Below are 22391 nucleotides of genomic sequence, written 5' to 3' on the forward strand. Positions count from 1 at the left end.
TTGTGGTTACTGTGTCTGGGTAGGATATAGAGAAGGGTTTTGCCCTCAAAACGCGTATTTCCAGATCTCGTGAGGCACTTTCCTATTTAAGGTTTTAATGGATAACGGAGCTGCGCTCCGCCGACCGCCAGGGGGCGCTGTGGCGCAGGGTGCCTCTCTGGCCGGCCGGAAGCGGCGCCGTGCGCGCGGCGGGAGGAGAGGGCGGGGTCGCGCGTGACTGCAGCGCCTCCTCAGGCGCTCCGCGCGCTTCCAGAGGTGGTCCGCGCCGTGCCCACGTGTGTGGCCGGGCCGTGGCCGGGTTGGACCGAGTGTTTGTCTATCCCCTCTTTCCCCCCCCCCTTCCCCGAGTGGTACCGGGGGACTCTTCCCCGCGTGGGTAGCTATGGAGCGGGCGCTCAGGTCTCTTGCCCGCAGGGCCTTGGGGCTGCCGTCCACCGCCCGCAGCCGCTGCTTTGGGGAGGGCCCCACGCGGGATCAGCAGCCCTCGCGGCTGTGCACGGCTGCGGCGCGAGGCGGGGACGGCGCCCGCACCTTCCGTGGGGGTCTCCACGCGGCGCGGGAGGGCTGGGGCTCGGCGGGACGCGAGGCCTCGAAGGGCAGGAGGAGGCCGGAGGGCAGGGCTCTGCCCATCGAGAGGACGAGGGGCAGCGAGATCCTGTTCGGCGTAGCGCCGTGCTCCATGGCCCTGTCCCAGGCCAGGAGGGATCTGTTCAGGCTGTTCCTCAAGCGGAGCGGCGGCCCTCAGCGGCTCGTCACCAGCGAGTTCGTGCTGCAGGCCGCGGCCCGCGGGGTTCCCGTGCTCCATGTCGGGAGGAGGGAGCTGGATACGCTGTGCGGGGGTCGCGTCCACCAGGGAGTGTGCTTGGAGGCTACCCCGCTCCGTTTCAAGAGGCTGGAGGAGGCCGAAGAGCCCGGTTTGGGGGATGGAGAGAGCCCGAACCGACAGCTGCTGTGGCTGGCGCTGGAGCAGATTCAGGACCCCATGAACCTGGGGGCACTGCTGCGCTCTGCGTACTTCTTGGGGGTGGACAGAGTGGTGACGAGCCAGAGGAACAGGTATGGGGTCGGCTGTTCACTGCTGCAGTGCTTAGGATTTCTGTTATCTTTCCCATGCTGGTCTCTAACTACGCTCCTGAACAGCAGCTTTAGAGGGCTTTCTGAGACTGACCTCGAGATGTGCGGTTGGGCAGAGCTGGGCAGTCGAGGCTGTGGGATGCAGCGTTCCAGGCTGGCAGGGAATCTCTTTGGGTGCTCTTTTTTAAAACCCATTCCATGTTTTAATTGTCTGATTGCACACACAGTGCTGCAGCCTGTCTCCTGGGTTTGTTTTTGAGCCTTCCTGTTCCCCGTAGGAAGATGCAACCATTGAGAGAACAAGATTTTTTTGCAGACTAGATGAAATTGGGTTGTAGATGCATGAGAAGAAAACACTTAAGCAGAAATTCTCCTAGTTCTTTCTCTTCTGTTTTTATATGAAACTTTTCCTTTCTTATTCTCTTGCAGCTGCCCCTTGACTCCAACAGTGAGCAAAGCAAGTTCTGGAGCTATGGAAGTCTTTGATGTCTACAGCACAGATGATCTCCGGAGCTTTTTGAAGGTAGAATGATACATTTCTTTTCACTATTTTACAATGTATTGGAAACTAAATAATGCATATATTGAGCAGAGAAGGTACAAATAGAGGACTTGGTTATTTGCAGTGTTCTGAGCTCCTGCTCTGCATTCCTGTTTGATGCTTGTGGTGTGTGCCATAGGATCTCTCTTACAGATGTGCACCCCCAGTCTGGTGGAGTAGCAGCTCTGTGTTGCAGGGCCTTTCTGGCAAAGGCAGCACCTTTCTGGTGCTGACATGATAGGATGGATCCACCCAGTGGGATGGGATCTGTCCCCCTACCCATCCGTGGGGACCAGGGTTGGTGCAGTTGCCTGCTGTGGGTCTTGCCTGATATGCATGGAGGCACTGTCCTCGAGCCTGGCACATGATGGCAGCATTGGGCAGCTTTTAGTGCAAGGGAGTGGTGAGAAACCAGGGCTGTGTGTGAGCTGCACTCAGTCTGTGCTCCAGGGGTAGCTCTGCCTCTGTCTCTTTGAGGAGGAGCTCATCAGACTGTGCTGTGACAGTGAACAGGAGTAAGCATGGACTTTTCCCACTTTTCTTTGCCAGAAATCTGGTGTTCTGCTGTACAGTAGGTCTGTGTCAGCTGGAGCTCTGAATGATGAAGAAATGAAAGGCATGTAAAGTACATTGACATTGAAACAGCTGGAAGAATCACTTTGTTACTGTGAAGTTTGAATTATTAACGTTTTGAGCCATTGTAGCCATTCATAGTATTGGACCTGGATTCTCTGGCCTAACCATAGGCATTTTCTGGTGTGAATTTGATATAACTTAATGTAAAATGTGTCAGTTTCACAGGAAAAGAAGCTGGCAAGAAGCAGCAGCTTTTTATTGTTAAAATAGGTTTCAAAGACAAATAATTAAGGTACTTTATATTAGGGCAGGGGAAGGAAGGCTGTTTCTCTGGTTATGTGAGGTGCTGAGCATTGTGTGCCCTGCTTTTTTATGAACTGATTTTTGGCATCTGAGTTTGAGAATGTGCATCTGTATTTGAAAATGTTTCTGGGGGCTTCTGGTGGTTGAGCTTACACTACAAAACTTCCACTGCATTGCTCTGTTCATTAACCTTAAGCTGATTTGTTTAACACAACAATTCCTTCTTTATGCTTTTCTGGCAAAAAAAAAGCCCACCAAAAACAAAACCTCCTTCGAACCGTTACATTGGCAAAAAAAAAAAACAACCCAAAAAGTAATTTCAGTTGCTTTTTGTTTGCTTGCTGAACTGGAAGAAACACCAGAAGGAAAATTACCTTTTGTTTTCATTTTTCTCATTCAGGGTTTGTGTCCTGGTTCTGGTAGGGCTTTGGTGGTAAAAATTCAAGGGATGTCAAAAAGGCAGTCAGCTTAACTGAAAATCTAGGAAAGAAATATGGTTACGTACATGTCTTATTTTGTTTTTAAGCTTGAAAAGTTAGTATTGTTCTTAACATTTTTTTCTTCTGTTCTCAGGCTAAGGCTGCAGAAGGCTGGGAAGTTGTGGGAACAGTGAGCCAGTCTGAAACTGTGGAAAATGTTCCTGTCATCAGCTGCTTGGAATTTCGGTGGAATAAACCCATTATTTTAGTAATAGGTATTTCAATTTGCAGAGCTTTGGTCTCTTGGCAAGTGCATATGCGAGGGAGTGATCAGGGTGGCATTCCATCTCCTAAGCTAGTTGCAGATCTGTTATGTTCCATTACACTTTGGTCTGGAAAAGAGAAGCTGAGCAAGGAGCACTAGAGTAATCTGCCTGCAAATGGAATATGGTCTCAGAAGAAGGGGGAAAGCCATGAAGTTTGTCACAGTGTGCTGTGTGAGCAATGAGTGCCGCTTTCCCAGTCCGGAGCAACTAAGCTGTGATTACTCCAGGGCCCTCTCCTTGTCCTCCTTTGTGTGGAGGAGATTTGCAAAGGGTGCTGTCCTTTGTAGGCAGAGTTTGGAGCTGTGTAGGCTGACAGAAGGTGAAAAGAAGGGGAGTAATGTCCTTGTGGCAGGTAAAGGAAGAAAGCTGCTCTAGGCACCTGTGTGTGGCATCTCCTTGGCCCCTACTTTGTGTCTGTCACCTGGCATAAGAGCTGGCTTGAGCTTTTATGCTTGAAAGTGGTGTCAGGCTGGTGATGAGCCATCAAGGGGCTGTAATCCTGCTCTGTGCTGTGGTTTTCTTGGCTCAGAAGGCATTCCCTTAATTAAAATGTTTATTGAACTCCTAGAAATACTGACAAGACAGTACAGCAAATCTGGCATCTCTACAAGATGTGTGAACCTATATTATAAAGGGAATAGGGCAGCTGGCAGCAATGCTGATAGACCACAAAGAAATGCATCCCAGAAACGTTGACAACACCAAGAGAAAGGAAGGAGGTGAAAGTGGCGATGGTGTCATTACCTTGAATTATGAGAGATTTCACCAGGAAAAAGTCCAAGTATCCTTTTGTCAAGGGAGACTGGAGACTGATAGGTAGATACATAAGGAGAGCTCCCAGACCTTGCAGCAGTAATGATCTCAGCTCTCTGCTGAGCACTAAGTCTTTGCTGAAAAGAAAATTGAACATTACAGTTGTCTGATGTTGGAGTTGTTTGAAGAAACATCCTAGATCTGAATATGTAGCATACCTCTAGCCACAAACAGCAGTGAAGATATATTAGCATGGTAGTGAGCTTCCTGGCATTGCACAGATAGATTGTCTTGTAAGTTAAGCATCTGCAGACTTGAATTCACCCCTCTGGTATGCTTGCTGGCTTAGCAGAGAATGATTTGGACAGTCCAAGTTGATGTTGTTTGCTCTGGACTCATTGCCAAAGGTGACAGGCATGCTGACTGGCCTTAAGACTGGAAGCCTTGTGTGAACAGGAGTGGATTGGGAGCACTTAGATGCATTACCAAACAATTAAGAGGGACTATGTCAGGTACGCTGTCAACAGGAGACAAAACTGATACTGAAGTCAAGGATGTGCTTTTTATTCACCAGTACAGACTAGGATTTTATCTGATTTAGTCAGTGCTCCCTCCCACATGTCACACTCTGTGCAAGTCTTTTTGCCCTGAATTTATGGGTCCTAATTATTTTAAGCAGCCTGGGCCATAAAAAGCTTTGTAAAAGCTGAAAGCCAAATTGCTGCCTTTATTAGGAATCATAATACCTTTATCAGGGAGAGGAGAGGAGTGCTCCAGGAACTGTGGCACCTCTGGTGATAGGTGCAGTCCAAGTTGGAGAATCCCATGAAGCAGAGGTACAGTAGCCCCTACCAGACAGTGTGTGCCCCAGTGGTGCTGCTGTGGGATGAGTATGGACCAGAGCACAGCAGTTGAAGGGAAACATTTGGCTTCTGAGCCTGGTTTGCTAGGGGGCAAGCACGTCTTGAAATGAGCCAGGTATTCCTGCAGCCATGTAGCTGTCTGTGTAGCTCTAAATAATGAATGTGGAAGAAGTCTTTGGGGAGCTGAGCGGGCTGGGAGGTCTGTGGTCTTCTGCATTTTCACTTGTCTGCACATAGGATTGTTTAAAGCCTCTCCCTTTCCATTTCCCTTTGTGACAGTGTGAGTCAAACAACTACTAATGACCTGGGATAGATTTCAACTCTGTTTCACCAGTGTATCAGCCCAAACATATCAGGGCTGTTGGATGGTTTAACAACTAATCAATTGAAGCCTCTGGTTAAACTGTCTGCATTCACAAGTTGCACCCAGCTGGTGGTACTCTCTGCTGAAAGGGCTGAACCTGTCACTATCGATAGGCACTCAGATTTGCTGTGGCAGAAGAGGCCGGTGGCCTTGTCTGCTTTGTCCCCTGGCAGCAGCCCATGTCTGTGGGCAGCTGCACAGTGGATGCTTGCACGTGGGATCCTCATACTTGTGCTGCAAGGCTCTGTGCTTAATGCTGGAGTGCAGGTGTGATGCACAGGTATTCCTCAAAAACCCTGCTGGTGCTGGGAGCAGATCCAGGGAGGGCGGAAGGGGCTGGGAAGGGAAGGTAGGACAGGTGCCCATCTGTCTGTGGTTGTTGTTACTCAATGGGAGTTGGGAAGTTACTTAACAGACAACCTATACTGATGAATGGGAAGAAGGAGCGTGGCTCTGAGCTGACCTGAGCAGTGTCTTTGTTTTGCAGGTAGTGAAGGTGATGGCCTTTCCTTGGAGACGCAGCTCCTGTGCCACCAGATGCTGGTCATCCCCTCTGGCAGGGCACTGCACCCGGGCATTGAGTCACTGAACGTCTCCGTAGCCACTGGTAAAAAAGCATCCTGTACAATGGCATTGGACTCAATTTCTGCATTTAAAAATCAATCAAGCATCTGGACCCTCTGAAAGATTTTTGTATAGAGTTAAAATAAAAGCTTGTTGTCTTTGTTTACTTTCCTACAGGCATCCTCCTGCACTCCATCTGCAGCCAAAAGCTGAGGAACAGTGATTGATTTTTATCCTGGCACATGGTGGGAGCTGCCCAGCCCAGATCTTTGATGGCAAGAAGCTGCTCAGTGTTCCATGGCTGTATTCAGTATGGATATGGAAGTGCTCCTTCCAGGCTCGGCACCATCTCAGCAAGTTTCAGGGTGAGCCCCACTGACCCAGGGTGTGTTCTGGCTCGTGCACCACACCAGCAGAGCCTTGGCCCAGCACTGAAGTCATGCCTGTGTGCAGTAGGTAACACGTTCCACCAGCACCTCAGAGGAGAGATTGTAAGGAAGGAACACAAAGCTAAGCTTTAAAAGTAGACAGCCAAATCCTTCAGTTTTAGCAGTAAAATAGCCAGTGGTGGCTGCAAGCCTTGTTTGTTGCATGGGGGACTTGTTACATTGCTCAGGCTGTGGATTTGGGGCTGTAGATGAGTGGTGGTTCATGCTTGGTGCTGACTCGGAGAGCAGCCATACCCTGTGCCTGGGGTACTGGCAAGAAGCTGGTCTGATTTGGGACTGTTCAGTAGTGATTTATTCATGATGAGGCAGTCTCTCTGCTACACATTGCTGCTTGAATATCTGGAGCCATAGTGTTGTATTTGATTGTAACACAAGTCTGCAGCCGTGCCAAAGGATGGACATGACCTGTTAGAAACAGCTGTAGCGGGGAAAAATGCAGCCCATTAAAATAAAGCCTCTGTAAAGATTTGTTGTATATTCGACTCAATCCTTTTTGTGTCTCATATAAATCCAGAGTGTGATTAGTGGAACGAGGCACTTCCTTCAGGTGGGAAGGGAAGCCAGGAGCTTGTTCTCTTCATCCAAGGAAGTTTTCTTCTCATGATGGGTCTAATCCAGCTGGATGCTGAGCTGCCCAGCACTGCTGTCCCCACTGATGGCGTGTGGGTTCAGGGGCTGTGGTGACAGTGGCTTCATTTGCAAATATCCTGGTTGAAAACCAGCCTGGCTGAATTATTGAGAACCAAATGAATGTTATCGCTTAGCACCTTAATTATTTTATTTAGCTACTGTGGCCCTTTGCATAGGATTCCTCATTAACACTTAATTTACAGTGCCCTTTAGGGATAATTTCAAACAATTCAGCTTAGTCTCCCTCCTCTCCCCCTTCCAAGTGAACAAGTAAATCACTCAGAGTGACTAATTAGGACTTTCCTTTGAGCTAAATGAAGTCTGTAAACCGGTCTGTGGATGTGGAGGTTTTTCAGATGTGTCCCTGCAAGAGGCTGGTGGCCTTGCTGAAGGCAATGGCTGTGGTGGGATGGGATGAGGGGAGGGACAGGATGTGGGGTTGGACAGGACGTTCTGCTCTGTAGCTGCAGTGGCTGTGGGGACTCACCTGGCTGAGGTGAGCATGGAGCACAGCCCAGCCTGGGGTGCAGTGGCCAGCGATGGGTTTCATGGTGTTGATTGCTTGGCTGCAGCCTTAACTCCCTGCACTGCTCTGAGCCCTCTGCGGTGGAACAGAGGATCTGGGGCTGTGTCTGGAGGAGTCCCATGTGGATGGGTAAGGGTAAGCCGTGCCGTGCTGGCATCTAGGTGGGATCCTGCACTGCTCTGCACTGAGAGATTTGACTTTTCAGTGGTGTTGAGTACTCCATTCTGGGTCTGCGGCCGCAGCTGAGGGTGCCTGTTGTGACGGAGTGTATCCTGAGCTGTCTCCTCTGCAAAAAGGCAAAACCAAATCCCCCCGAAATGCCTGCTGCAACGTGAGCAGAGCTGTGGTGCCTGAGTCTGAAGGTGCTGGCTGAGTAGCAGCTGAGGTCTGGTGGACTACAGGGATAGTGGTTCTTGGGCAGGTGTGGAGTACTTAGGTTTTGGGGCTGAACGTGCCTGGTTTTTAATTTCTGAAATAAAAAGGGAAAGGGCTGGGGGGGCTGCTGGCGCACTGTCACCACGATGTTGACTGTGCAGCCGTGTCTGCCCCAGCAGAGGGAGCCCGTGCTCTAGATTTGCTTATTTCTCGCAAGCCAGAAGGAGCACTTCGGGCTAGCAGTCCTTCCTCTCCAGCAGCAGGGGTGAGGATAAAGCCGTTGCTTTCTTCTTGGTCTATTGTTAAGTGTGTGTGTAAATATTTATATTTATATATATAATATTTATATAGAGAGAGATTTCTAATTCCGTAAAAACTGCAGTTTCTCCATTAAAAATATATATATAATCTATTTCTTTATGCAGTACTTAAACATGAGGAGACCCTTCATTAAGTTTGCTTGTGTCTGGGAAAGCCACATGCCCTCCAACCATGCTCAGCCATGGAGGCTCATCTTTGACAGACAGGCAGGTGAGTAGCAATGGAGCAGGGAACCTCATCTGCAAAGCTCTCAGAAAGCTTTGAGACCCTGATGCCTGTGGAGACACTGCTGTTAAATACCTCTTTAGGCCTAAGTTTGGTGCTGCAGCATCAGGCAGGGCTTGCAGGGTTTGAGCTGAAGAGGCAGTGGTGCTTTATGGTTAGTGTTAATGAGAACTTGCCTGCCAGCTCCGTTGGCACATCCAGGGGGAGTGCTGGGTATGGTCACAGTGCCAAGCAGAGCAGCACCTTTGGAGCTGGAGCTTTGAGTGCTGTGCGGTTTGCCCCCGATTTAATAAATTCAATCCATTAATTGGATCATTGCCTGCTTCTGCAGTTAATTTCCTGGATATTTTTAAATGTTAAAATGTAGTTTTTATAGTCTTTCATTATTTTTAGCCTTAAGCTCAACTATAATCGTCCCTGTAATGTAACTGTAAAAAACTCACGACTTTATATCATAAAGGAGGACATTAATTGTCATTTTTTGTGTACATCAGCAAGATCAAAATATGCTTCCTGATTACTTCTGTTTGTACATAGTCTCTTTGATATTTAGATATGAATAAAGTGTGTGTTTGTGTAACTTGAAAGTCAATTCTTCCCTCCTTGCTGCTTGTCATGGATTCCTTTTGGAAGCATGTTTACCAAATTGATTTAAAAATTTAGTAATTGCCCTTCCGAAATGATTTCTCAGTAATCAAAATGTCTCTAAGCACGGTGGCAAAATATTTGTCCTTGCAGCTCAGGAGCTGTGCTCTCCACCTCTGCCTTTCTACCAGGGGAGCACAAATCTCTTCATCCCCCCGAATCAACTCAAAGAGCCCGAGGTTCCCAATGGGCACGCAGTCCTGTTGGTCTGAGTGGTTCATTGGAGGCACGGAGGGTTGTCCTGCAGCACGTGGGTCCTCCGGGCACAGCAGGGAATCCTCCAGCGAGGAGCGGAGTTTGTAAATGTAATCAACCTTGAGGTCTTGTTACTTCCACAGGTGCAATTAGCATTACCATCTGCTAATCCATGATTAACGATGTTTACAAATATGCTACAACATGTTAAAATGTGCCTGCGTTCCTTTTTGTTTTTTTTCCCCTCTCTCTGTTTTGATGGGGTTTCCTGGCTCCCCGTGCTCCCCATCAATGCAGGCGTTTTGTTTTCATTATTTAAGAGTGGTGTTAAACTCCAAACCAGCTGTAGGAATGACAAGTTCAACTCAGAAGGTCGGTGCCACTAAGTGGGATTTAATTGCATGGGGGCTGAGGTACAAAGTGGTGAATCTGAATAATAAAACTTTCTTGGAAGCGACATATGGCACAGTTTAAAGTAAATTTTTATTGATCGTCCCACGGCTGATGTGTTAATGGATGGCAGTCCTTCCTTTGGGTTTGATGTTGACGTGGAGTTTTAATAACATCACCCAGGAATATTGTGGATTCTAATAGGAGGGTTTTATTTTTTTTTTTAAGAAGTGTTTTCTATTAACTGCCTCTTTCTTTTTAACACAGAGAGGAATGTATTATATCCCACTGTATGTCCTCCAGATCTAGGTTACGTGTAATTGCTCGGTAATTGGTAGAACCATGTAAAAGCCATGGTATTTGCCAGTCAACCCTCCTAAGTCACCATGAAATTGAAGTGTGATGTTTATTCTCTATAAAATTTGTGACCCAAATGTTGTGTAACATCAGGCCTGGTTGACTACAGCTGCATTTTGCAGGGCTACTGCATGTGTCTGGGGATGTGCATCTGTGTTCCCTGCCACCTGGGGGTGGGAAGGAGCTGGGGGATTGGGCTGGGATGTGGGGGGATTCGTTTTGCTTTGAGGGAAAGGCTTTAACCTTGGTTGGGCTTTGGCCTCATGGTTACTAATGTCATCTTGAGGTCCAGCTCAAAAAGATGGAGGTTTTGGAAGTAGCCCAAAGGGAGTCCCCTTCTCAAGAAGTGTCCCTGATTGAAGCGAAGCATTTCAGCCTCTTGCTAAGGAGGGTGTTCAGACATGTTTGTTTCTTTGTGATTTTTGTCATTTGAATACAGTTCCAGTCCAGGGCCCTCCCAGCCCTGCGTATGGGTGGGTTCTGCCCTGGCTGTGCACAGTGCAGGGTGGGTTCAGGGACAGCCCCTCGTTTGCCTGCTGCACAGCTTTGGCTGCACGCAGAGGTAATGACTTGCTTATGATCAATAGTTTTATATACTTCAGAAATGTAACAGCGTGCTATAGCTCGATGCAAAGTTAAACCTGCCAATTTTTTTTCTTTTTTTTTTCTGCCCTGTTTTAGAAGCTGCAACATCAGCAGTGTTTCTCCTGCACTCCACAAGTCTTAGCTCAGCTGTTTTCTCTGGAGACCCAAAATGTGGCTGCTGCAGATCCTGGCAATGCCACGTTCCATGCTGCACAGGTCCCACTGTGAGGCCACTGCGTTGGGTCCCAGCAGCTGCTCTTAGTGTTCCTTAGTGCTGCTGTGTGTTGGTGGCACACAGAGTCCAGAGCCGTCTGGCCTGGCCATGGGCATGGCTGAAGGGACACAGCTTTGTGTTCTGCAGCAAAAGAAAGGGGCCCTGGTTCTGCCTGTGCCCTCATTAGCACCTTGCAGTGTGGCGCAGCTCGTTCAAGCCATATCTCAAGGCTTTTGCTGGAGATTACATCTGTACCTAATGCGTGTTTTTCTATAAACAAGGGTGCTAAATGGCCTTTCAGTTCCCTCTGTAATGCCTTTTTTAATGGAAGGTCCTGAATTAGGAACGTGTATATATGTATGACTCCTAAGAATTTTCTAAGTGATATTGAAAACCTATTGTGAGGTAGGATTTCTTCTTGCAAAATTATTTTAATGAGGTTCCAGTTTATTTTCTGGCTATATTTTACTTATTTAATCCTCCAGAGAAGTTTTTCAGAGGCAGCATCTCATTTTCAATGCAACTATTTTTAACGTTAGGGAAAACTACCTTGCTGAAATGCATGAAGGAAAAAAAAAAAAAAAGAACCAGAGGAAGATGTACGAGATAAGAATAAACTTGAAAAGCTTTGAGGTGGTTTATGGCTTCTCTTGAAAGAATAACACTTCATGTATTTTTGTTATGGTGTGGTTTAATGATGCTTGCAGGGAAAAGATAAGGTAGAAATGGAAATATAAAATTAAACCAGCAAAGTGAATGTGATTATTTTAGTTACTAGTATTACCTGGGGGAAATGCTCTCGGGGTTTTTTATCTAGTCTAAATATTTGCTTTTCCAAGAGGGAAAGCCCTCGGCAGTGCTGGGCTGCGATGCGAAGCACTCCCTGTTCCTGTGGCCAGACAGGGACATTGCTGTCTTTTGTTACTGTTAAGGAAATTTGATGGTTTTTAAAGGATCTGCACATCACAGCCGATTTTGCTGCCCTTTGGGGTACTGCCCTGCTTGTAGGGATGCCCATCAGCAGGACTTGGGCAGGGCTGGTTCTCAGGGCACAGACCTGTCCCATCCCATTAAGAGCCCATGTGTGGCCTTGAGCTTCACCGGGTGGTTAATTTTTCAATTTCTTCCATGGATGTGCAAGAGCGAGGAGTTTGTTTATAATTAAAGTACTTGAAGATTTATACTTTAATTCAAATAGCTGAAAAGAAGCAGTTTCTGTGTAGGTTTCTTCACTATCAGAATCTAAAACAGATTATTATGTAAATTTTTTTTTCGATCCTAAATTCATTATAATATTCAATTTCAGGAAATGCTCTTGACCATCTGCTGCTGCTCTAAGAAACGAGTGTTTACTACCAGAAATATCGGAGGTATCTGGGATAGATCACAGCAGAGTGTAAGGGCAGAGTGCAGCCACTTATGCAAAGCTGTGCCACGGTCGTCGCCAGCCTGGAGTTGGAAGGTACTGCTCCTCCCCAGCCCTGGCACACGCTTTTCCTGCCATTATTTAGCATCTGCATCATAATCAGAGATTCTTCTGACTCCAACTCCAGCTTGCTCCCACACATTTAGGAAAAATTTCTTCTTCTGAAAGAGTGGTGAGGCATTGGAACAGGGAAGTGGTGGAGGTGTTCCAGAACTGTGGAGATGTGGCACTGAGGGGGTGTGGTTGGTGGGCATGGTGAGGTGGGTTGGACTTGGGCCTGGGGGTCTTGGAGGTCTTTTCCAACCTAAATTATTCTGTGGTTCTATGAGGGCATGGTGGTGATGGGTTAACTAAGGTGATCTTAATGGTCTTGTCCAACATCAGTGATTCTGTGAAATATCAGAGCATAGCACGTGCTGGAGGTTGTTTTTTGTTCCTTTCCTTTATTCATGTACAAACCATGAAAGTGTTTTTCTGTAGCTGGAGCCCTTCCTGGCTTCAGCATTCAGGGAGAGCTGACCCCTTCCTTTTCCCCCTCTGGGGACACTTCTGCTCTGGTCTCGTGCAGCTCAGAGGGATGAGAAGGGCAGGACCCCATTCTGGGGAGCATTGCTGAGCCTCCACCCATGGGTGCTCCCCCTGCCCTGACCGTGTGCCCCCAGCATCCTTTGTGCGTGTGCACCCAGCAGCTGCGAGCGAACCCGCGTTCGATTGCTGCAACCGCCTGGGGAATATTGCTCACTAATTATAGAAAACAGAAGATGTGCTCCCCTCCTCTTGATTTTTTTCCCTTTTTTTTTTTGGATAAACATTGTCTCCTCTCAACAGCCGAGTGTTTAATTAGTGTTGATTGCTGCTCGCATGTTCGATAACTGCTCATCAGGCGGAGGTGTCCACTGATGCAGTGTGGCCTGGAGCGCGGAGCGGTGGAGGGTGCTGCTTAATTAGGGATGCCATTTATTTTGGGAAGTCATGTGGACAGTGGCCCGACTTTTAGGTTAAGTTTCAAGGTTAAAGGGAAACGTTCTGAAAAAAGAAATGGCCCATAAGAGTGAGGAGCGGAGCTCTGATGGCAGTGCCATCACCAGCATGGGGACACCCCATGGGTTATCCCTGTATGTATTTATACACATATTGCATGAGTGCCTGTCTATGTGTATATATGCATGTATGCAAAGCTCTCCCATTTACTGAAGGAGAAAGATGACCTCAAATACACAGCACTGAGTTCCTAAGGGCAGTTACTGATGTTATTAGGCTGACTTGGCACGAGTGGGTTCCTGTCTTTTGCCAGGAGCACGTGCCTGTACCAGGTTTGCCCCAGCATCCACAGCAGGATGGAAACATTGAGGGGTACAGGAGCATCCGCTGCCATGGGGATGTGGGAAATCCAAATGCCAGCACTGTGAGTGGGGCTGGGTCTTGCTGCACGGTGGTGTGAGCAAATGCCGGTCTGCTGTGTCTCCATCCCCGTTATTTATTTATATGTTTATTTGCTGTGCCACCTGACAGTGGTGATGGAGCTGTCATGCTTTGGTGGCCACCAGCTCATGATCCGGCACCTGTTCTCTGCGCTTTAATCTCTCCTCTCAGCTCACATGGAGTCTATACATAACCCCCAGCCAAACAAAACGTGAAGAAAAATCAAATCTAATTACAAGCCATTGATTTCTCTCCAAATTTGCTTCTAATACACTTTTTGACTACTCCTTGATTCCTTTTTTTATTTTTTTTCCCCATTTCTCCCTTCCTTTCTCCTACCCCAGCTGCTCAGTCAGCAGCAGCCTCCTCCCGTGGCACCGGGAGGCTGCAGCCCGCAGCGTGCTCAGCGAGCCCTGGAGCAGTAGGGAGTACAAGGATGGACACGGGGATTTTGCTATGGCCAAGCAGTAGGGACGGTTGGTGTGATGCACCTCATCTGAAGGGACAGGTAGGACGGTGCAGCTTTCCTGATGTTTTTTTCCCTTCCTACTCACTGCTCTGGGTTCTTCTCTGTGCGATGCTGGATGGGCTGGGGTGGGGGACAGGGCAGGGCAGCATGTGGCCAGGTAGTGGCATGTGTCACCCCTCTGCTTTTTGTTACTGGTTGGCTTTCTGTCACCCCATGGCTCTGGGTCACCCTGGTGCGGTCAGGGAGGAGACCCCGAGGCTGTGTCACTGCCACCCATCTGTGGCCCCAGTGTCATTGGTGTGAGGGTGATGTCCACTTCCAGCAGGACCCCCAGGAACACTGAATTCCAAGGGAGCATCCAGATGTATCGTGTGAGGTGGAATACATGAGCTGAAGACAGTTTGGTTGTGTTAATTATGGAAATCTAAAGATAATCTATATTTAATGTCAAATTTTTCTCAAATCTTCTGAAGAATGAGGAGAATATATGCACATGATGACATTTAAATGAAGAACAAGGTGCAATTAAACTCCAAAATGTACAGTAGACTAATTGGGAGAGGATGACAAATATAGTTATCATCAGCAACTAATTAGGGACCTGCTTTAGCTTTCCCTGCTTGATTAATCTTGACTAGGTGATAATAAGTTGTGTGGGACCAGGTACCTTGCGTGGCGGTTTGGTGGCAGGAGCTGGTTTATGGCTGGGGAGCACATGGGCTCACGTGGGACACGTTGTGTCAGGGCATGAATGGGTTCTGAGCAATGGGGTGGTGTGGTTGGGGTCCCCACCCCATCTTGTTTTGAGGTTGGTGCTGAGGATGCCTTGTTCGCATCCATCAGTGCGTCTTCCATGTTGTTGGGCACGGCATCCTGTGGGCAGTGCCGCAGGGTTTGTGGGGATGGAATGCACCTTCATAGAAGTGTCCCATGAGGCTTTTCCCTGGTTCCAGGTGGCTCTGGGGACGGAGGTGTCCCTGGGTGTGCCTGCTGAGCCACATGGCACATCCCAGCCCCGCTGACACCGCCGAGATTTACACGCTTATCTTTCTCCTTTGAAAGGTAAGAATAATAGTAAAATGTTAATGCGGCACTCTGTGTATAATGCTGTACATAAAGGAGTGACATGACGTGAGAGACTGATAAATCATCGCTGCTTTCAGACAATCATCTGCACAGAAAGCGCAACGCATGGCTTCTCCCGGCGCAGGAGGGTGCTTGGGAGCCCACAGCAGCTCCGATGCTCCTGGGAGCTGTTGCTGGAGCTGAGTTTTATGGCGTGGGCTGCCTGCGTCCCTGTGCTGCTCGGAGTGGGAACCGTGCGTCCTTGTGGTGTCAGTGTGCCAGGAAAGCAGTGCCACGTGCCATGATGCTCACACGGTGCGTCCCCGGGAGGAGCGTTGTGGCTGCGGGGAGGTCCGGGTGCCCGACGGGCAATGCGCTCAGCCCAGCCATGGCTGTGCTGGGGGTGAACTTGGCTCGGTCACCATGGAAACGGTGGCTGGCCCCGGCGCTGCTCGCATGTGCACAAGTCCCGTTGACCTCACTTAGAATTATTACCTTTGGCCAAATAAAATAATTTGTGTTAATAAAGAGACCGTTTTCACTCGGCTTCCAAGTGAGCCTTCCCCAGAAGGCAGAGTGACTCCTTAATTACACTTTTACTGCGAGGTGATTAATGTTCAATATGTGATACTCCGTTTAAATAAGTCGCTTATTAACACCTTTAATATGTTTTAATTTTTTTCCCCCTCTTTTTCTCCTCCCCACTCCCTGCGGCACGAGGTGGAGCTCTGTGCCTGGGCACGGCACCCGCAGGCTGAGCCACAAAAAGCCCCAGAATGGGGAAAAACCCAACTGGTTGTGGTTGTCAGCAGCAAGATCAGATGGGTGGTGTGCTGGGAACTGATGGTGCTCCCCCCGGTTTTGGGGGCTGGGAATGCACAATGCTGCTGCTGTGCATCCCTAAAGCTGCACCTGTGTTGCTCTGAAAGTGCACGCAGTCCAATTCTCATTGCATTTCATCTGCACTGTTGGGCCAAAAAAGGGTGTTTGGGTGTTGTTTCCTCACTGCAGTGTGAGAAAAATAACCACAGATGTTTTGCATGTGAGTGTAGGGACTCGTTTTCCACCTCCCCTCGTGGCCTGGTTGGTGCTTACAGAGAAAGGAATCTCAGTTACTGAAAAGGATTGTTTACCATGATTGCAGACGAAGTTGGAAAGTTAAAAAGTCATTTCACTTCATCTCGACTTCCTTTAGAAGTAGTTTATTTGTATAGCAACAGATGTGTCTAGGTATGTTATTATTGGTCATACAAAAGGCTGGATTAGCAGTAATAGCCCTTTCCAGATTACTTTGCTTTTCACACGTGTGACTTCTGCAGGGTGCGCTCTGAACAAACCTCAGTGTGATTTGCAGTGCTTTGTGATGATCGAGGCTGACACATGGGAAAACTCGTCCTGGAAAGAACATAAATGCAAATTTGACATCGGTGTGGGGCGCACACAGGGTGAGGAGAAACCACCACCGTTATTTCCAGACTCGGCAGTGGAGAGATGCTCCAAGGGGTGCTCTAAGGTTGCTCTGAGGCTGGCGCTGCACTCCTTCTGCAGCCCGTGCAGGTTTGATGCCCAGGGTTGTTTTCTTCTTCTTTCCTGTGTCAGGGCGTGTTGCAGAGTTAAATAAAATCACAAAGAAACCGATGGTTTCTAAGTGAATTTGCCCCTTAATTTGTCAGGAACAGCTTCAGAGGAGGTGCTCAGGTGCTCCTGGTTATAAGTGTGGCAGAGCTCCTCCTTGGAGCCCCCAGCTCCCTGCGTGCACTGCAGGTAAGGAGAGCAGCAGTTCATACACGTCAGAAATGTACATTAATTCCTTCATCTATTTGATTTCCTACTCCGTGTCTTCTGAATGGAGTTGGATGTTTGCTATTGTATTGAAGGAATGGGATCTGTCCCTTTTGTGATTTTGTTTTTGAGTGCTCATCAGTAAATGATGATAACAGTTCATTTACGAGGATGCCTCCATACAGCCCTGCAGGAGGGGACACCTGTGGTTTCCTCTGGCAGTTTCCCTGGTGTCAGGCTGTCTCCTGGTCCACTTCTAGTTTCTGTCTCCTCTGAGCAGTTTGGGGAATGGTGCAGCTTTGGGCTGTGGAAAGAGGTAAAGCTGTGCTGCAGGAGGAGGTGAGAGCTGCGGTGATGCTGGTGCTCAGTGGGACGTTTTCTCCATGGTTTGTGCCATTCCCCACCCCAGGCAGAAGGGCACTGCACTCTCCCACCCTGTACTTCCCCACCAGTTCACAGGGCTGAGCCAAACATCACCGAGCAGTGCCTCACAGTCATCCATCCCAGGACTGAGCTGTCATTGCATTCGATAAAACTTCGGGTGATTCTGAGAGCAACGTTTCTGTAATGCTTGAGGCCCAGTGGAAGGTTCCATCCACAGCAGTGCCAATTGAGCACTGGGGGCTGCAGATGAGCCAGCAGTGGTGTTTGCTGCCCCTCTCCCTTTGTATGTTACTTTTCAGCTCTGTGCAGCCCAGGGCCTCCCATCGGAGCAGTGCCCAGCAGTGAACCAGCGCACCCCTGCTTTCCTCCCTCTACTGCTGTGGCCGAAGCTGAAATGAGAAATTCAGCAAAAATAAAATAAATAGTAAAGCACAACTATAAAGACAAACCAAACCCGCAGAGGCGTGCATGTGTGACTTACAACCACAGCCTGCTTTTATGGGGGTTACTTATTCTCCGTAAATTGATGAAGCTTAAAGGGGAGGCTAAACTTTTAGCCGATATATAGGTGGAAAGATATTAAATCCCCGTATTAAAGATCGTCATTAACCTGTTTGTTTTTTATGGGGCTAACAGTAAACACAATGGGCTGTGAACAGCGCTTTTAATTATTCCAATGAATATTCATAATGTACAGGACCTTGAGAGTAAATAAAGGCAAGAAATTGTTCTGCGGAGCTTGATATGCAGAAAGAGCCTTAAATTCAGAGGGAACGATGTGAAATACACCCTGCAAACCTCTCGTCCTGCAGTTGCTCCGTGGTTTGAGAAGGGGACGCAGCTCATGCTCAGCTACTTGTTGCAGAGCCTCTGCGTGTGAGTTGGCATCGTGGACCTCAGGGTAACTTTGTTCTTTAGAGTTCCCGGTGCAGAGGTGGAGTCCCTTATCCCACACATGGGACTGTGTGTGCATTTCATGGGCATGAAGATGTGTGCGATGGGATGGGGTGCCATGAAGGGAAGTGTGATTTGTGAATGGAGAGACTTGGTAACCTGTGGAATGGTGGCTTAAAATGACTTTATTTTATGGCTAGTTTCTGCCATCTGAGTGATGCTACATGTATTGGTTGTGTTTATAACTTAATAGGTTTTCTCAAATTTATTATACTTTTTATGGCACTTCATAATTTTTCTGGGATTCGTTAAGTGGGCTGAGGGCAGCATGTGGGGCACCAAGGTGGCACGGGGAGCCTGGCTGCATTATGGCTCCAGTATGGCTGCGGTGCTTTGGGATCAGGTGGCCGTGCTGTGATTCTCAGTGGGGCTGCAGCCCTCACTGCTGCGGTATTGGGGAGCATTGTACCGTGGGTTTTGTGGTGGGTGGGGAGACTTCTTGTGGTCCGGGCTGTGAAACCAGCCATTTCCTCCCATGCGGAAGGAGATCCTGCATGGAAAGTGAAGGTGCATTTTGGCAACTCGGGGTTTTGCTATCCACAACATTCTGTCAAGCTCCCCCAGTCCTTTCACCGACCTCCAGCTGCCCCCGCAGCACGTGGTTTGCTGCAGCCCCGCTGCCTGTGGTTGGGCACGGCGCAGAGAAAGCACCGCTGCATCTGGGGATGTGAAGTGGTGTAACTGCAGGCACGGCAGCTGTGTGTGGGTGTGGGTGAGCCCTTTCTTGGCTGCTCGGTGCTGCCAGTGGAGCTGGGACACCAAGGATGCGACCTCGGGGTTGGGTGGGAGACTCAGGCATCGTTTCTTTGCGCAGCTGATGACAGCCCCGTGCCAAATCCCACTCTGGGGAAAGTGGGAGAAGATGGGGCTGGCTTCCCATAGTGCCCAGCCCTCCCTGTGCCTCCCTCACCTGTTTTGCCTCCGCGCCAACAGCGTGCTCCCCACCCCGACCGCCTTCATTATGGGCTGCTGGTCCGCCAGACCGCAATGCATTTATAATTTTTATTGTTATATCTTTTAATTTTATTTTGCTTTCCTTGCTGTCTTGGAGAAGGGAAGATAGGAGTCCATATTTATTACAGTGCAAACGATCTACCTCTGCGAATGTATGTATCAGTTAATTTAATCTCAGCGGTTTTATTTAAACTGTTTTTCCTTCCTTTCTTTACTTCCCTCCTCCCACCTCCCCCCCCCCCCTCCTCCTCCTCTTGGCGCAAGGTGATCAGTTTGTTTAAAAAAAAAAAAAAGAAAGATGGAAAGTAAAACTATCCCATGCCTTTTATGATCGGCGCTGAAAAGGCTTTTTCTGGTTGCTACGGAATCGCGCTGCCTTTCACCGCTTCCGCCGTGTGCCTCCCGTGGCCCCCAGCCTGATTGACATTTACAAATTACCAAGCTGAGAGTGTTCAATCTTTGACCCGTGTGTTTCTATTCAGCAATGAGTGAGATTTGCAAGCATTTTGTCATATAATTACTGCAAATCCCTTGAAAATTTCCACAACAACGCCTAGATGAATGGTAATTTGTGCAGACAGCCGCTGATGCCTTTACAATGCACTAAGATGCAAAACAGTCGAATCTTTTTTATTTTATTTTTTTTGCCCGAAGATTTCTTGGGGGGAAAAAATGTTGTGCTGTAAAATATTGGGATTGTTAGATTTATTTGCTTACACAGCCTATATTTGTGCTGATTTTATTGTATTGACTGTATGCATTTTTTTCCTCCCATTCTACAGTTTTATTGTGCGTTGGTCATATGCATACATCACCAGCATTGTTCTCCAGGAAATTTATTCCACCTTTCAGCGTGCTCTTGATAGGACTTATTGCATTACTAGTTAAGTGCTGAGATTTGCTACTACAAAGATCTGAAACAGCCCCTTGTAATGTTTATTTGCCAGCCCTGGCTGAGGTCATATGTTCTCATAGCACTTGGCGGGGCACAGCCGCGTCTCGCAGCCATTGGGCTCCAATGGAGTCTGGGATGGACCCGGTGCTGCCCCGGCACTGAGCACCCAAAGGAGTGGATAACAAGACCTGTTGGAATCACGTGTATTTATTTGTCATGTGTGTTTATCTGTTATTGTGTGTATTTATTCACCTGTGTCAGTGTGATTGCCGTGTATTGGCCAACGCGCCCAACCACACCAGTGGCACCACCAGCAGTGCTTTCGAGTCATTCACATTGCTTTTTCAGAACTTCCCACGTTGATGCTACAGTGATGCACGCACATCTGTTTATGTATTTACGTATATGCGTGTATGCATTATATATATGTGTTTGTGAGCAGTATACAAACCTACCCAGAGGCTCCTGGTGCAGTGGGAGCTTCTCCTCTTGCAGACCTGTGCTCACTGCCTGGTACAAGAACCACAAGACGCATTTCATTGGTGCTTGTTGAAAAGCAAGCACTCATGCGAGAACTGCAATAACCAAGTTGCATTTTGATTGTTGGTGCTTGTGTTTTTTTCTTCCTACTGCTGGATGGCCGTGTTGGCTCTGCTGTCCGTGCAGTGTGAAATGCTGAGCTGGTACTGCTGTTTTGGTGCCCATTGCGTGGTGCAGGGATGCTGGGCTCCCCAGTCCTTCCGGTTATTATTTATTGGTGCTGTTCTCACAGAGTCAGCCCCAACTGCACAGCACCATTTTCCCTTTGCTGAGCAGTTCCTCCCTGCTCTCTGCATGTGATTCTCGTGAGCAGTGGAGAAGCGCAGACTTTGGGCTCTGGGAGTTGTGGCTGTGTCAGGGTGTGCAGAGCGCAGTGTGTGCGTGTAGGAAGGAGCTCTGGGGGTCACTCCATGTCACATCCCTGCAGTTTGTGAGCAGTTGGAGGCCCCCAGGAGGGCCCAGGCCATGGGGGCGGGTGGCTGAAGGCAGGTGGCTGAAGGCAGGTGGCACAGCCCCGTCCTGCGCTGTTCTGGGGGATCACCTTCCACTCCTGGAAAGGCATTTTTTGGTGGGGGGAAAAAAAAAAACCCTCAGAATAGAAAGAGATTTTTTTTTCAAAGCATCTCTCCCAGCGCTGCCCGTCCTGAGCCGCTTTGCTGCTGTGCGTTGGGTCACTGTGACAGATCGGAGGGAGAGTTCAGCGGCTGCAGCGCCTGAACAAACCGCTGCTGTCATTAGGCTGGAAATGTAATCTCTGCGGAAGGAGAGGCCATGGTAGACTTAGCAAGATCTGTTCACGTTATGGGAATTTAATGCACCTGGTAGAAACTAACTGCAGGTCATCAGTTTTTATTGGCGTAGTGCAGACATGCAGTGTGATGAACTGATCTGGTAAAGCATTAACAAAGATAAAAAAAAAAATAATAATAATAAAAAAAATCCCAGATCTGTGGGGTTTTTTTTTTGTTGTGGCTGTCCCCGAAATCGGAGTGGATGCGGCTCTTCAGGTGCTCAGCTGTTCTTCCCCTGTAATTTCTGCTGCTGTGCTGCTGATGTAGATGCACTCTTACACAGAGTTCGCAGATAAATTTTTGTCTGACGTGTATCTAGAACTTATATAGTCACCTACTAATTTAAACCAATTTGCCCTAGGTGATGGGTGAATACACTTGAAAATTAAATGGGTCTGATTTAAGCATCCCTTCTCTGAAGCCAAAGATTATATAATTAAATTAAAAGAAAATGTGTTTTATAATAAACTGTATTTCCTCTTGGCAAAATCCAATTTTGAAACAAGATTGTAATATCATATCGAAAAATGTTTTCCCATGGGTATTACCAGTCTATTTCATTTAATTGTTTTCACCCATCCTATGATGAGGTTTCAAAGTAGCGGAAGGAGCGTGGTTTTATGAAGAAGAAGGGGGAAGGGGACACGGAGAGAGGAGGACGTCCCGCCAGCCGTGGGCTGGTGATGCAATGGGTTTGGCTGGTGGTGGAACCCGGAGCCCCCGGGGCAGGAGAGCTGTGGGTTTTGGGGTGCCTGCAGCCAACCCGCAGCATCCCAGGTTTTCCTTCTCCAGCCATAGTTTGGCGTTTGAGGAAACTTAATGAGGCACATGTTAAAGATTTTGCTCTTAAGCAGAAAATATTTAATGCTGTGGGTCTGAGTGCGGGTGCGCTCCTTCCCCAGTGCAGCTGCTGGTGTTGATGCTCGGTGATGGACGATGCTGTGGTTTCCTTGGGGAAACAGGGAGGACTTTTCATACATGGGTTTGGTGTCCCAGCAAAGCGAGAGCAGCAGG

The 22391-nt window shown here is 48.3% G+C and overlaps 1 protein-coding gene across 22 annotated transcripts in view; it reads left to right on the top strand.

Annotated features, from left to right (window-relative positions):
- The first annotated feature begins 190 nt into the window (after positions 1–190).
- Positions 191–22391, top strand: part of MRM1 (mitochondrial rRNA methyltransferase 1) — a 38250-nt gene continuing 16049 nt past the window's right edge. For 17 of the 22 annotated variants that reach the window (XR_005840873.2, XR_005840885.2, XR_005840883.2 and 14 more), the window contains exons 1-8: positions 191–1056; positions 1504–1597; positions 3068–3188; positions 5707–5826; positions 5961–6148; positions 8189–8294; positions 12002–12157; positions 13888–14051. Coding sequence is in view for 1 of the 22 variants with exons in the window: in NM_001389720.2 (NP_001376649.1) it covers positions 383–1056; positions 1504–1597; positions 3068–3188; positions 5707–5826; positions 5961–6010 (1059 nt within the window). In the remaining 21 variants the exon portion in view is untranslated. Of the gene's footprint in view, positions 1057–1503; positions 1598–3067; positions 3189–5706; positions 5827–5960; positions 6708–8188; positions 8295–12001; positions 12158–13887; positions 14052–14965; positions 15075–22391 lie in introns of those variants that run through there. The other 5 variants (XR_005840878.2, XR_005840890.2, XR_005840877.2 and 2 more) reach the window with 4 other exon arrangements.

This window comes from Gallus gallus, chromosome 19 (assembly GCF_016699485.2).
Source record: "Gallus gallus isolate bGalGal1 chromosome 19, bGalGal1.mat.broiler.GRCg7b, whole genome shotgun sequence".
NCBI lineage: Eukaryota > Metazoa > Chordata > Aves > Galliformes > Phasianidae > Gallus > Gallus gallus.